Raw genomic sequence first — 13,117 nt, forward strand, 5'->3', positions numbered from 1 at the left:
ATACATGGATGTACATGGAATCTATTATGCTGAGTGGAATAAGTCAGAGGGAGACAGATGCAAAATGGTCTCATTCATCTATGAGTTTTAAGAAAAATGAAAGATATTCTTGTAATAATTTTCAGAGACAAAGAGAGAAGGGCTGGAAGTTCCAGCTCACTTCATGAAGCTCACCACAAAGAGTGATGAGTGTGGTTAGAGAAATAACAACATTGAGAACTATCCTAACAATGAGAATGAATGAGGGAAGTAGAAAGCCTGTCTAGAGTATAGGTGGGGGTGGGGTGGGGAGAAGGGAGATTTGGGACATTGGTGATGGGAATGTTGCACTGGTGAAAGGGGGGTGTTCTTTACATGAAACCCAACCATAATCATGTTTGTAATCAAGGTGTTTAAATAAACATATTAAAGATAAAAAAAAGAATCTCCTTTAAGAAATGTTCACCAGCCCTGTGATGAAGAACTTTTTAAAATAGAATATTTCAATAAAACATTAACATTACAAATTTTTAAAAATTAAAAAAATAAAAATGTTCACTGAGGGGTCAGAGAGCCCAAAGAGCTGATCACAGGTTTTGAATGTAGGAGGCCTGGCACCTCATATCCCCCAAGCATAGAGCCAGCACTAGGGGCAGCCAAAATAAATTAACATAAACTCATAATATTTGTGGATTTTTGTGTCTATACTGTGCACTTTTTCTTTCACAATAAAGCTGCCTCCTACTATACTTGTACAGAAAGTCTGTCTCAAAGAGGGTCAGTACACTTGTACCCAAAATAAATTTTCCTATTACATCTGTATCCTAGCAGGTAAATCTTATTCTAACTAGACAGCAGATAATTTATAATCCAGAATAGTGTAGAAGATAATTTGTAAAGCTGTTCTATCCAACTTATCAAGTATGCAAATTTATTTCATCAGTGTATCACATATTAAAAACATATTAATAATGCATGGTAAGTATTATTAATTTAATTAGCCAATTAAAATCAAACAAGAAATTGCTTTGTTACTTTTAAAATAAGCATATACCAAGCAAAATTGGCACTGCAGTTAACTACTCCACAATAAAATTCTATTACTGGGGAGGCAGGCAGAAATTAGACATGTAAATATTAATGGTGTGTATATTTCACAAAATTAAAGAAATATTCTTCCCATTAATTTATTTTTAATACATTTATCTATTAGTTCTAGGTCCAAATCTAACATGTGGGAGCAAAGCAAGGCAACTTCATTTTATTGAAGATAGACTCTTCTTATAAAATTATTTTAAAATAAATTTAGATTTTTTTTTTTGAAAATCTTAAGTTAACCAGGTATCTGGAATCATTAATATTTGCAATTTAAATAATAAAGTACTTTTTTTTTTGTTTCTTACCCACCCCCAATAAAATACTTTTTAATAGCAATTGTCTGCTATGTAGGGTAAAATTAAAACAGATATTACATGGAAGCTACTTAATTATCATAATTCATATTTTCTTTGCTTTGCTTTGAAAGCAAAACTGTGTTCTAAATTAAAATAGTGGAGTCATCAAGAAAACATATTTTCTCAAATATACTTATTTATGGGCTTTTCCCCATTAAAGAAAAACAAGATTCAAATACTAAAATATTTATGCTAATGATTGTGCCAAAACTAAATAACTTGTACTGGGTTCTGTTTTATGAAAAAAAAATCCTTTACTGTCTATCAGTGTTTTCTTGTTAATTTTAAATAATTAACTATATAAATAGAAACTAATCCTAGGGGCTAGAGAGATAGCACAATGGTAGGGCAATTGCCTTGCACACAGCAAATGATTCCCAGAATCCCATATGTTTGCATGAAATTTCTGCATGAAAATCTAGGAGTAAACCCTGAGTGCCACCGGGTATGGACCCAAACCTAATAATAATAAATAAATAAATGAATGAATGAATGAATAATTGATTTGGGACCAGAGTGGTAGGGCATTTGCCTTGCATGCAGTCAACCTGGGACAGACCAGGTTTGATCCCCAGCATCCTATATGGTTTCCTGAACCTGCCAGGAGTGATTTTTGCATTCAGAGCCAGGAGTAACCTTGGAGTACTGCTGGGTGTGGCCCCAACAATAATAATAGCAATGATAACAATAATAATAATAATTTATTTATTTTTGGAAGCAATGTTATGATGACTTAGAGTCTGTGGGCCATGTCTTATATACAATTTGAGACTTTTTAAGATATTTTTCAACACTTTTCAGCTATTGAAATATTTTATAACTACAAATACACTTTTTAAAACTGACTGAAAAAATAGCAATTTCTAAAAACTCATAAAATAGTTTTTAAAACAGCTTATTTCTCCTTAAAAATACTTCAAAGCGAATAGTTACTGGGAAATGTTGCAACTCTAAATGGATTATTGTTTTCTGTCAAACTTTTGCTGTAATATGGGTTGAGTTTTCCTTATTTATAAATTTGAATACTGCTTAATGATTAGTTTTGAAGACTATATTCCTCTGTCAACAAGATCTGTAGGTTTTCTTTTTCCTTGACAATACTTTGTTGTAGTAGTTAACTCCCCTTTTGAAAAATTCAACCCCGTAAAAAGGGGAAAGAGTAGCAATCTCCTGATTCAGAGGCCACCTGAAGACTAGAGGACTTTTTTGGTAGTTAAGTCTCCAAGCCCCAGAGATGCATATCAACTGCTTGCTTAGTTTTTGTCTATTCTGTCAACAGTACTTAGTTGTGCTAATACATCTAAAAAATTATCGAATGGAGGTAGGAAGAGGAGGAGGAGGAAGAAGAGGCAGAGGAGGAGGAAGAGGAGATAGAAGGAAAAAGAAGAGGGAGGATGGAGGGAGGAGAAGAGTGAGGAGGAAGAGAAGGTGGAAGATGAGGAGGAGGAGGGAGAAAGATGAGGGAGGAGAGGAGAGGGAAAAGAGTGAGGAGGAGAGGGTGTAAGAGGAGGAGGAGGAGGCGGAGGAGGAAAAGAAGGTGGAGAGGAAGAGGAAAAGAAGAAGAACAACAACAACACAATAAGAACAACAACCATCAAAACCATAATAAAACCAGAAGAAGAAGAACAACAACAACAACCATCAAAACCATAAAAAAAAACTTGATGTTCAAAGTCATAAAGATACCCTTCTTTTAGCTCCTAGCTCCAACTGTCCCAGTTACTTCAAGGTAAGTTCCAGGGGAGAGTATTATACCTGCTTTGAACTTATATGAACTGTACTAAATAAAACTAAATATGTCAGACATCTAGTTTGATTCAAAACTCTTAGCTACTGTACTGAGTGTTGCAATGAATAGCAGTAGTGTGCATACATCCTTTTGGATCAGTGGTTTTCTGTCCTAGACTTAGAAAAGCAGGACTTTTGGGTCATCTGGTACAGCAATTCTTAGTTTACTGCGAACCCTCCATACTGTTTTCCATATGAGTAGGACCAGGCAGCACTTTCATCAGAAGTAGATGAGAGGGCCCGTAGAGATAGCACAGCGGCGTTTGCCTTGCAAGCAGCCGATCCAGGACCAAAGGTGGTTGGTTCGAATCCCGGTGTCCCATATGGTCCCCCGTGCCTGCCAGGAGCTATTTCTGAGCAGACAGCCAGGAGTAACCCCTGAGCACCGCCGGGTGTGCCCAAAAACCAAAAAAAAAAAAAAAAAAGAAGTAGATGAGAGATCCTTTCTCATATTTCATGAGAGTTCCTTTTTCACCTGAAATACAAATATTTTTGAGATGTGCCATCCTCCTTTGTCAACAGATGAGTAGATCATGAAGATGTGGTAAATATATACAATGGCATACCACATAACTGTAAGGAATAATGCAACCATGAAATCTGCTGCAACGTAAATGGAACTGGAAGATATTGTGTTAAATAAAGTAAGTCAGGAGAAGAAGAAATACATAATTATATCACTTATATGTGGTATTTAGAATAACTGCATGAAGAAATGCAGTAGTTTAAATATGAGTTGTCTAGAACACTCTTGGCCCCAGAGTATAGTGAGAATAAGGAAAGAAATTGAGGGGAGGATGGAGCCCGAGCAGTGGTGCAGCGGTAGGGCATTTGCGCTGCATGTATCTAACCTAAGACGGACCTTGATTCTGTCTATCCCCCAAGCAAGGAGCAATTGCTGAGCGCATAGCCAGGAGTAAGCCCTGAGCGTCATCGGGTGTGGCCCAAAAAAAAAAAAACAAAAAAGATTGAGTGGAGGAGAAACACAAATATGAAAAGAAAGGAGACAGTGGTCACAAGAGCACTGATTGTATTAAGAAAGGACAGAACTGAGGCTAGAGCCCTGACGCTGGAAGTAAGGCATCTATCTGTCTTGCAAGCACTAGCCTAGAACAAACCACGATTGGATCCCCTCAGCATCCCAAGTGGTCCCCCAAGCCAGGAGCGATTTCTGAGCGCATAGCCAGAAGTAGCCCCTGAGCGTCAACAGGTATGGCCCAAAAACAAACAAACAAAAAAGATCGTGAACCCAAACTTTAACAATCAAAACTTAAAATGGGCTTGTGTTATGCTGGCAGGCTGTGGAAGCAGGGGCAGTGACACGGCAATCACTTGGGGGACATTAATGGAAAAGGTCAACATTGGTGGTGGGATTGGCCCTGAAACACTATTTCTGGAATCCAACTATGATGAACTTTGTAAATCACAATGGTTTCTATAAAATATTTTTAAAAGGTTACCAGTAAAAAAAATTTAAATAAATAAATATGTCAAATTAGAAACATTTTCAGATCTAAACACAGCTTGCTACTATCTTAAGTTAATCTCTAATATTATCTTATTTTTCACAGGTCAAGAATATGAAACAGTAACCAATATAACTAGAAAAAAGCAAATAAATCTACAATATCTAGGACACTTAAATAGATTTAACTGGAGATATTTCATGGAATACTTTATATTTCTTGCCTTCTCATACATTTTCTCCACTTAGGAAAATAGTATTTTTATTCTAAACTGTATAACCATATGAAAACATCTAAAAAAATAACACTGTTACCACATTATATTTTTGAGGTTGAAAAGAAAATAATGAGGTTATTTGGACTCTTAGCTTTTAAACAAAAGATGCTAAAGCACTTTGATCTAAAAAAATAAATAAATTAAGTGTAGTTCCCATCAAAAGAAATCCTCAAAAGTTCAGTCATTCCAATAATATTGAGATGACTCAAACTTCTCTAAAGAAACATTTTCAGACAATGAAAGACAGTTGCCGAATTTCTTCAATAGCTGGCTATAAATTTTTCATGCCCTGAGGAAGCTTTAAACATTTCAAAACAAGAAGTCTGTTCAATTAAGTCTGCACAATGTAGTAAGTGACAAAATTTTAATTATGTGGAGACAAGAAAAATATGGTTGAGCTATAAATTAAAGAAACTGAAGTTCCTATGTAAAATGAGATGATCTCCCCAACTTCACAGAATATATACTGTCTCAGCAATGCACAGTCATTTCATATCCTCTATACACATTTGTGTGATTGATCATTCTTGGATTTTTTTTGGGAAGTTGTTGTTTGTTTTTTGGTTTTTAGATTTTGGGGCCACACCCAGCTGTGGTCAGAGGTTCCTCCTGGCTCTGGCTTAAAGTTTACTCCTGGACCTGCACTCTGAAATCGCTTCTGGCAGACTCTGGGGACCATATGGGATGTCGGGTATTGGGGATCAAACCCTGGGTCCATCCCGGGTCACCACGTGCAAGACAAATGCCCTACTGCTTTGCTACACTCCAGCTCATCTCAGGGTTTTTCTTGACCAAACATGCAAGTACAGGAAACCCTATTCATCATCACAATACTAAGCCATACCCTCAATTTTGTTCTATTTTCTGAGGAAGAGAGAAGACCTCTCTTGTCACATTTCAGACTCTACCCTGGCCTACACGTGTAGTGGTCATTACATTCTGGTTGATGTAAATATATCTTCAACTGTCAGATTGGCTCACTAACTGAGCAAAGAGCCAGTTTTAGTTTCACTGTATTAGATGTTTTTTTTTCTAGATATGTTTGTTTTTCTAATTTTATTTTTATTGTGACCAATGGAAATTACAAATCTTTCACAGTTATATTTAAGGCACATAAATAGTGACAGTGAATTAGGGCCGTTCCCACCAACAGTGTTGTCCTCCATCTGCCCCTATTCCCAGTATGCAGCCCATACCTCCCTCTTTTGCCCCCTGAACTGCTACTACTGTAACAGGTCCCATTTGTATATAATCTACTTGTTGTAGATCTTGTTTCTGTTGTTGACTTTGGGTTTGGTAATGGCAGCACGAGTGTGAAATTATAACACTAGTTTAAAAGTGAAAATTCCACTGATTTTGCGTCAGCAGAATATTCTTTAATCATCTGAACGATAAAACCACAAATTTAAAGTTTGATCCTACACTGAATGCTATTGCAGAGGTCCAATAGGCTAAATAAATAACTAAGAAAATACTAAAAAGAAAGTGGGAGATGAAAGAAAAGAAGCAGAAGAAGTAAATGTGAACTACTGCGCATTTATCAATCAAAATAATGTCAACTCAATTAACAAAAAAAAATAATACCAAAATTACTCAGAATTGGCATTAGAAAGACATCTTTGCCCAACTCACTGCACTGCTTGCCTTTTCATGATCCCTCTGAGGCAAACAATCAAAGAGTTACAGCTAAAGGAGGTTACTATTAAGTTGAACTTTGGGTCTGATATAGAATGTATCATCCTTTGACATAAGTGGTATTTTTCTAGGGCCACCTTAACAGTGCAGCACAAGCTACATGGCTTAAAGCAGCACACATTTATTTTTTCATAGTCTTGGAAGCCAAACGTTTGAACTACAGTTGTTGGCATAGCCAACTTTCCCTTTGAAGGATTTTAGGAAGAATGATTTCAGACTCTTCCTATGGTTTCAGCAATCCCTACTTTCCATTGCTTGTAGACTTATAAATCTAATTCTAGCTCCAGTGTCATTGGCTTTTTCCCACAAAGTTCTTTCTTTTTATGTATATGTACCATTTGTGCTGCTCTTACTGTACTAAATTTAGAACCTATTATATACTGGTAAGAATTCATTATTCCATTAGGTTCTGCTAAGACTTTCAAATAAGGTCACACAGAGGATAAAAAGTGATAACCCACAGACTAGGAGAAATATTTGCCTACCATACAACTGAGAAAGGGTTAACTCCAAGATATATAAAGCAATCATAATGTTTTACAAGAAAAAAAGTAACTGACTACATAAAAAATGGGGTAAATTATTAAGATCCTCAAAGGAGACACATATATAGACAAAAACATAATTTTGAATGCACTATATATAGAAACTACTATACACACACACACACACACACACACACACACACACACACAATGGAATACTACTCAGCCTTAAGAAATGGTAAGTTCAAGTAATTTGCTAAGTGGATGCATGTGGATAATCTCATGCTAAGTGAAGTTATTCAGGAGAGGGGAGGGAGAAAGAGAGCTATCTCTCTCCCACGTGCAAGACAAAAAGTAGCAAAGCAGGGAAATAAATATCCAAAGGCAACAAAACTGAAAACTCATCTTCAAAGAAGGTGTCACTCACTTCAACATACTATTTCATGGTACACACTTCAGCCCATGCAACACCAGGAGAACAAGAAACTCTTAACAAAGGCCAATCACTGTCTAATTGCTCTGACATACGTGACACATAGTGAAAGGTTGGATGCCAAGATGTATCTAAATGGTAGAATTGAACTACAGGAGGTAAAAGTTAAATATAAGAATTTTATCTAAAAGATATTGAAATAAATTTATAAAAAGTGAGCTGAAAATTTTCAAGCGATGCTCTTTTTATCCATCATCCTTGAGAGTTACAACAAGACCATGAAGGTCCAGCATACACAGAAAAGATCACAAATATATGGACAAAACAATAAATAGTGTTGACATGTTAGCAGCAGTCACATATCTGTTTGCACTTTAAAAATTTGTTTTCAAATTAAGTCTAGATGATTTTCAGTGAAATTTCTCCAGAGATTTGGATACCATGATAAAATTATTCATCCTAAGAGACAGTAACAACTAATAAGGGTGCCTACCTAAAACACAGCTAACTCAAATTTTCTTAACAGATAATTATATAAATTCCCAAAATTTATATGTATAATGCCACCACAGTTAAGGATAAACAAAATAAATATTTTCAAGGTGGACTGGTAAACATTGCGTATCTGTAGATGAACAATACTGTAAAAAATATTCCCCATGAGGCAATAAATCAAGCATGTCAGTTTTCTAAAATACCAGAATTCATCAAAGTAATATATGTCTAATGATATCTTAGCATGCAGCAAGACCATTACATTACTTCAAAATATACCAATCAACACATGCTATGTTTTATAATCTGTGAAGAAATATTAAGGTCTTTCTATTTGGATGATTTTATTTATTTAAGGGGTATATCTTTCATAGGAAATAGAAAATCTAGTGGAAAGTATTAAAAGAATTAGGTACTTGGATTCATTAGATACATAAAATGTTAGAATTAGAATTAATTTTTATTTTTTTAAATAATATCTTTATTTAAGCACATGAATACAGACATGATTGTTGTTGGGTTTCAGTCATATAAGAAACATCCCCCTTCATCAGTGCAACATTCCCATAACTAATGCCCACCATCTCCCCTACCCTGTGTATTTGAGACAAGCATTCTACTTCTTTCACTCATTAACATTGTTATGATAGTTGTCAGTGTAGATATTTCTTTAACTGCACTCACTACTCTTTGTGGTGAGCTTCATATAATGAGCTGGCCCTTCCTGCCCTCATCTTGATTTTCTCTGGACATTATTACAATAATATCTTTTATTTTTTTTTAAAAAAATCCATAGATAAGTGAGATTATTCTGTGAATATCTCTCTGCCTCTGACTTATTTCACTCAGAATAATGGTAGAATGAATTTTTGATTCATAGAAATACTTAGACTTAAAAATGTTAAGAGTTGGGGCCAGAGAGATAGCTCAGTGATAGGGCGTTTCTCTTGCACTTAGCCAATCCAGGACGAATAAACAGTGGTTTGAATTCCATCATCCTATATGGTCCCCCATGCCTACCAGGAGTAATTTCTAAGTGCAAAGCTAGGAGTAAGCCCTGAGTGCCACCAGGTGTGACCCAAAAACAAAACAAACAAAAAAAAAATGTTAGTTCAGATTCAGGTAGATTACTCATAAATATTTCATAAATTATTTCAAAAGCAATAATAATTAATTCAAATGAGATCATCATATATATATATATTTGATCGTACATTGATATGTTTTACACATTTACATAAAAAAATAGTACTTTACCAAAGCACCCCCTGCACAATAGGCATTATAAAAGGACCACAAACACCACTGTTTTTCTAGAAGAAATCAACTGACTAAAAGAAGTAAGCCTTGCCAAAAGATTTCAATAACTCTGGGGAAAAGTAAGTGAGTTCATCCACCTATGGTACTGGGTTAGGATTATGACAGATATCCTTGGGCCAAAGAGATGACTCAATGAGCTGAGTACATATTTTCCACATTGGAAGTCCAGCTTGAATCCCAGCCACCTAAGCATGAACAAAAGAGTAGAACTTGAGCACTGCAAGCACTGCTGAGTACTGATCCCAATAATAAAAGAGAAGAAAAAAACAAACAAACAAAAAAAAACACTATCAATAACCAAAGAGTTGTGGCAGATACTACGTTAGGCCTATTAATTTGGAAATATCTCTCCATGGCAAAAGAGACAAGTAGTGGAAGTATAAGAGTAAGCTTTATTTCACTGAGTAAAAGATATAGAAAAAAGAAAAATAAGTCTATAACCTAAAATAATATTTGTTTCAACAAGTTATTTCAAAGACTGTTTTAAATCAGACAACATAAATAATATCCTTTGAGGAATCCAAAAGTCAACTGAGACATTTAACTCTAAAAGGCATAAATGCTCACATGCTCCATACCTTTACTTACTGAAAATTCATTTCTGTATAAAACTAGACATTTTTAACTGATGTGGTGTACCCCAAGACCCACCCATTTCTGGGAGGGGTCTAGGGAACCGGATAATAGGTGTGACCCTACCTGCAAGACCGCCCATTCCTGGGAGGGGTCGGGAAAAAGTTAGATAAGCCTGGGACGAAAGGGATTCGGCCCTTTTTGTCTCTTGGCCGGCTTTTGGATCTTTGGGCCGCATGGAGCCCAAAGGGAAGATGGCTAACAGGAGATAAGATGCAGGGCTAGCAAAATAATGCTGTGCTTGAAAGGTTGACATAGGCCACACACCTGTGGTGGCTAGGGCATGAATAAAGATGATTCTTCCTGAAGCCTGCGTGTGAGTGAGTGATTTCACCTGGGCCTGGGACTCGCCGACTGCATGGAGGTTGCAGAGCCACGTGGGCTGGATGGCATCCTCCACCATCCAGCCCCATCGTTAATTATTTTATGCTACAACTGATTTGCTTTGTTTTGGAGGGTACATTCAGTGGTTCTCAGGGGTTACTCCTGGCTCTGTACTCAGAAATTACTCCTAGTAGTGCTCAGGGGAGCAATAGGAAATGCCAGAAATCAAACCTGGCTGGGCCACATGCGATACAAATGCTCTGTCCTCTGTCCTATCACCCTGAATTCCCATTAGCTAAAGCACTTAATTAACATGCATACTTTGCAGAAATTAGATTACAAATGTCATATTAAGCAAAGATTAGATATAGAACAAAGAATCAATTCCCTTACCTTCCAAAGATCAGGGGACCCTTCCACAAGCTTGGCTTTAGTTTGAGAGTATTTTAGAGCCAACTGCAAACACTCAGTTCCAAAGTCTAAGTCATAGTCATTACACTACAATAAAAAAAAGAGAGAGAAGAAATTATCAAGTCAAAATCTTAGTTTAAAAAATGTAAACCTTTATTTTATTCTCAATTAAATATAGAAAAAGGACTATAAAATGCATACATTCTTTCATTGGTGGCTACTGATTAATTATTTTATAGAATAATTTTGTAAGCCCTAAAAGCCAACCGAAAGAAAGAGAAAGTAGAAATGCAAAAATAAGAAGAGATGTCTATTTCCTCAATAGTTCAATAGAAGAATATACTTCCTTTAGTTTGTTTATACTTTACCTTTCAAAAGCATTTCTAAAGCATCTGATGATGTAGTTCAGGATTATAAAATTAGAATGGATGTAACAAAATTGTATATCCATTAAACCCTGCATTCCCCAAAATGTCTATGCATGTCATAATTCATATCACTTTAACATCAGAAGTATTACACTATTTAAAAATGTTCCTATTTTGAATCCGAGCATTGAGTTTAGTCTTTCAATGTAAGAAAAGAAATACAAGCTTGTAAAGTTGTATTAAAATATTAATAACCTCTTTTTAATAATAATATTTTATTGAGTTATCCATTATACACAATACTATTGACATCAGTGTCTTATAGTAGTAGAGCTAGAGTCCATAGTTTTCCTTTCTTAAATATAATTACTTATTTAAGCACCGTGGTAAAAAAATATTCATGGCTGAGTTTCAGTTATAGAACATACATCACTCTTCACCATTCCTCATATTTCCTGCCACCAATAAACAACCTCTTAAAGCAATTAAATGAAACCATCCAGAGGATCAACATAATATAACTCAAGTGAATGCCTGGCTGGGCACCTACTATATCTTAGTTATATATTAAGTAACTCCATATAAAGAAAATCCATCTTCAAGAAGTAAAACTGAGAAATGGAGGCAGTGGAGGAGTGGAGAAGTGGAGGTCTCTAACAAATATTTTTAAGAAAAAAACTGACAAAAATAAGTAGTCAAGAAAAAAAAAAGTACTTAATGCTGGAGGCTAGAGAAATATTGCAGTGGGAAGGACAATGCTTTGCAGGTTTGATCCTAGATGTCCCTCATGGTGACCTACAACAAAGCGTTTCCTGAGCATAGAGCCAGGAGTAAGCCCTGAGCATCACCCGTTGTGGGTTCCTTACCCCCAAAAATAATATTTTTCTTAATTATGTATAAGAGCATCAGGGAATGTATATAATAGAAATGGTCCCTGATCTCTATTTTACAGACTAGAAGAGAAATTCATTAAAGTATGATATTCTGGAGGTCACAATGAGAGAACAGGAATAAAGAATTTGCTTTGCATGTAGTTTATCTCATTGAATCACTAGCTTCACATATTATTCCCCCAAGCACCACCCTATTCAACACCCGGAGTCACCCAAAACAAACAAAAATAAAGCTAAAATAAGTCATGTGAAACTGCAAAGGTTTTATGGCTCAGGAAGAAGATGCTACCGTCGTTCCTGCTGACTCATTCAATGCAGCCTTTTTAACCCACCTCTCCTCACTATGGACTGCTGCTTGCTACCTGATTCAGCCTAAAGAAATCTCAACTCTAAGATACTACCTGATCCCTGACTTCTGCGCAAATATCAAGATCGATAGCTACAGTGGCTTGATTTTCTCACACACAACCGAGAGGAAACTTTCCTGGCATCACAAAAAAGCCTTTGGGATGGGGTAATGAGTACATATGGAGCCTGGGGTTGATCCCATGATGGTATGCTTCAATCTCTTAGGTCACAGGAATTCCCTTTCTTCCCCAATGCTTACTGTGCCTATGCAAAAAAAATAAAAAGTGGGGGGAACGCCAAACCCTACCACTCCAGCACCCATACTTTTTCTTGTTTTATTTTGATTTGTTAGCTTTTTACTTTATTTTTTGTCTCTTTTTTTCTTCCACTTTTCTCTTTATTTTTTACTCTTGTGGTTATTATTTAGAGATTTATTTTTATTTTTATTTGTCGGGTCCATTTATTTTTCTTTTTTCTTCCATTTTTCTTCTCTCTCTCTCTCTCTCTCTCTTCTTTCTTTTTTTTTTTTGGTAGTTGTCACCAAATTTTTTTCTTTCTTTTTTCTTATTCTTTTTATCTCCAATGATGGTGGAATAGATGCTTAATCTACAACAAGCTGTAAAGTGGAGACCAGTTGCACTAGCAATCTGGGGGGTAAAGGAGAGAGATATGGGATGCAGACTGGGAACAGGGGCAGAGGGAGGACAGCACTGGTGGTGGGAATGCCCCTCACTCATTGTCACTATCT

At 35.9% G+C, this 13,117-nt stretch overlaps 1 protein-coding gene across 1 annotated transcript in view; it reads right to left on the reverse strand.

The window, feature by feature from the left end:
• CRPPA (CDP-L-ribitol pyrophosphorylase A) overlaps positions 1-13,117 on the reverse strand; it is a 295,374-nt gene that overhangs the window by 204,078 nt on the left and 78,179 nt on the right. Inside the window, exon 4 of the mRNA XM_049785700.1 lies at positions 10,743-10,847. Coding sequence (XP_049641657.1) covers positions 10,743-10,847 — 105 coding nt within the window. The remainder of the gene's footprint in view (positions 1-10,742; positions 10,848-13,117) is intronic.

This window comes from Suncus etruscus, chromosome 13 (assembly GCF_024139225.1).
Source record: "Suncus etruscus isolate mSunEtr1 chromosome 13, mSunEtr1.pri.cur, whole genome shotgun sequence".
Lineage (NCBI taxonomy): Eukaryota > Metazoa > Chordata > Mammalia > Eulipotyphla > Soricidae > Suncus > Suncus etruscus.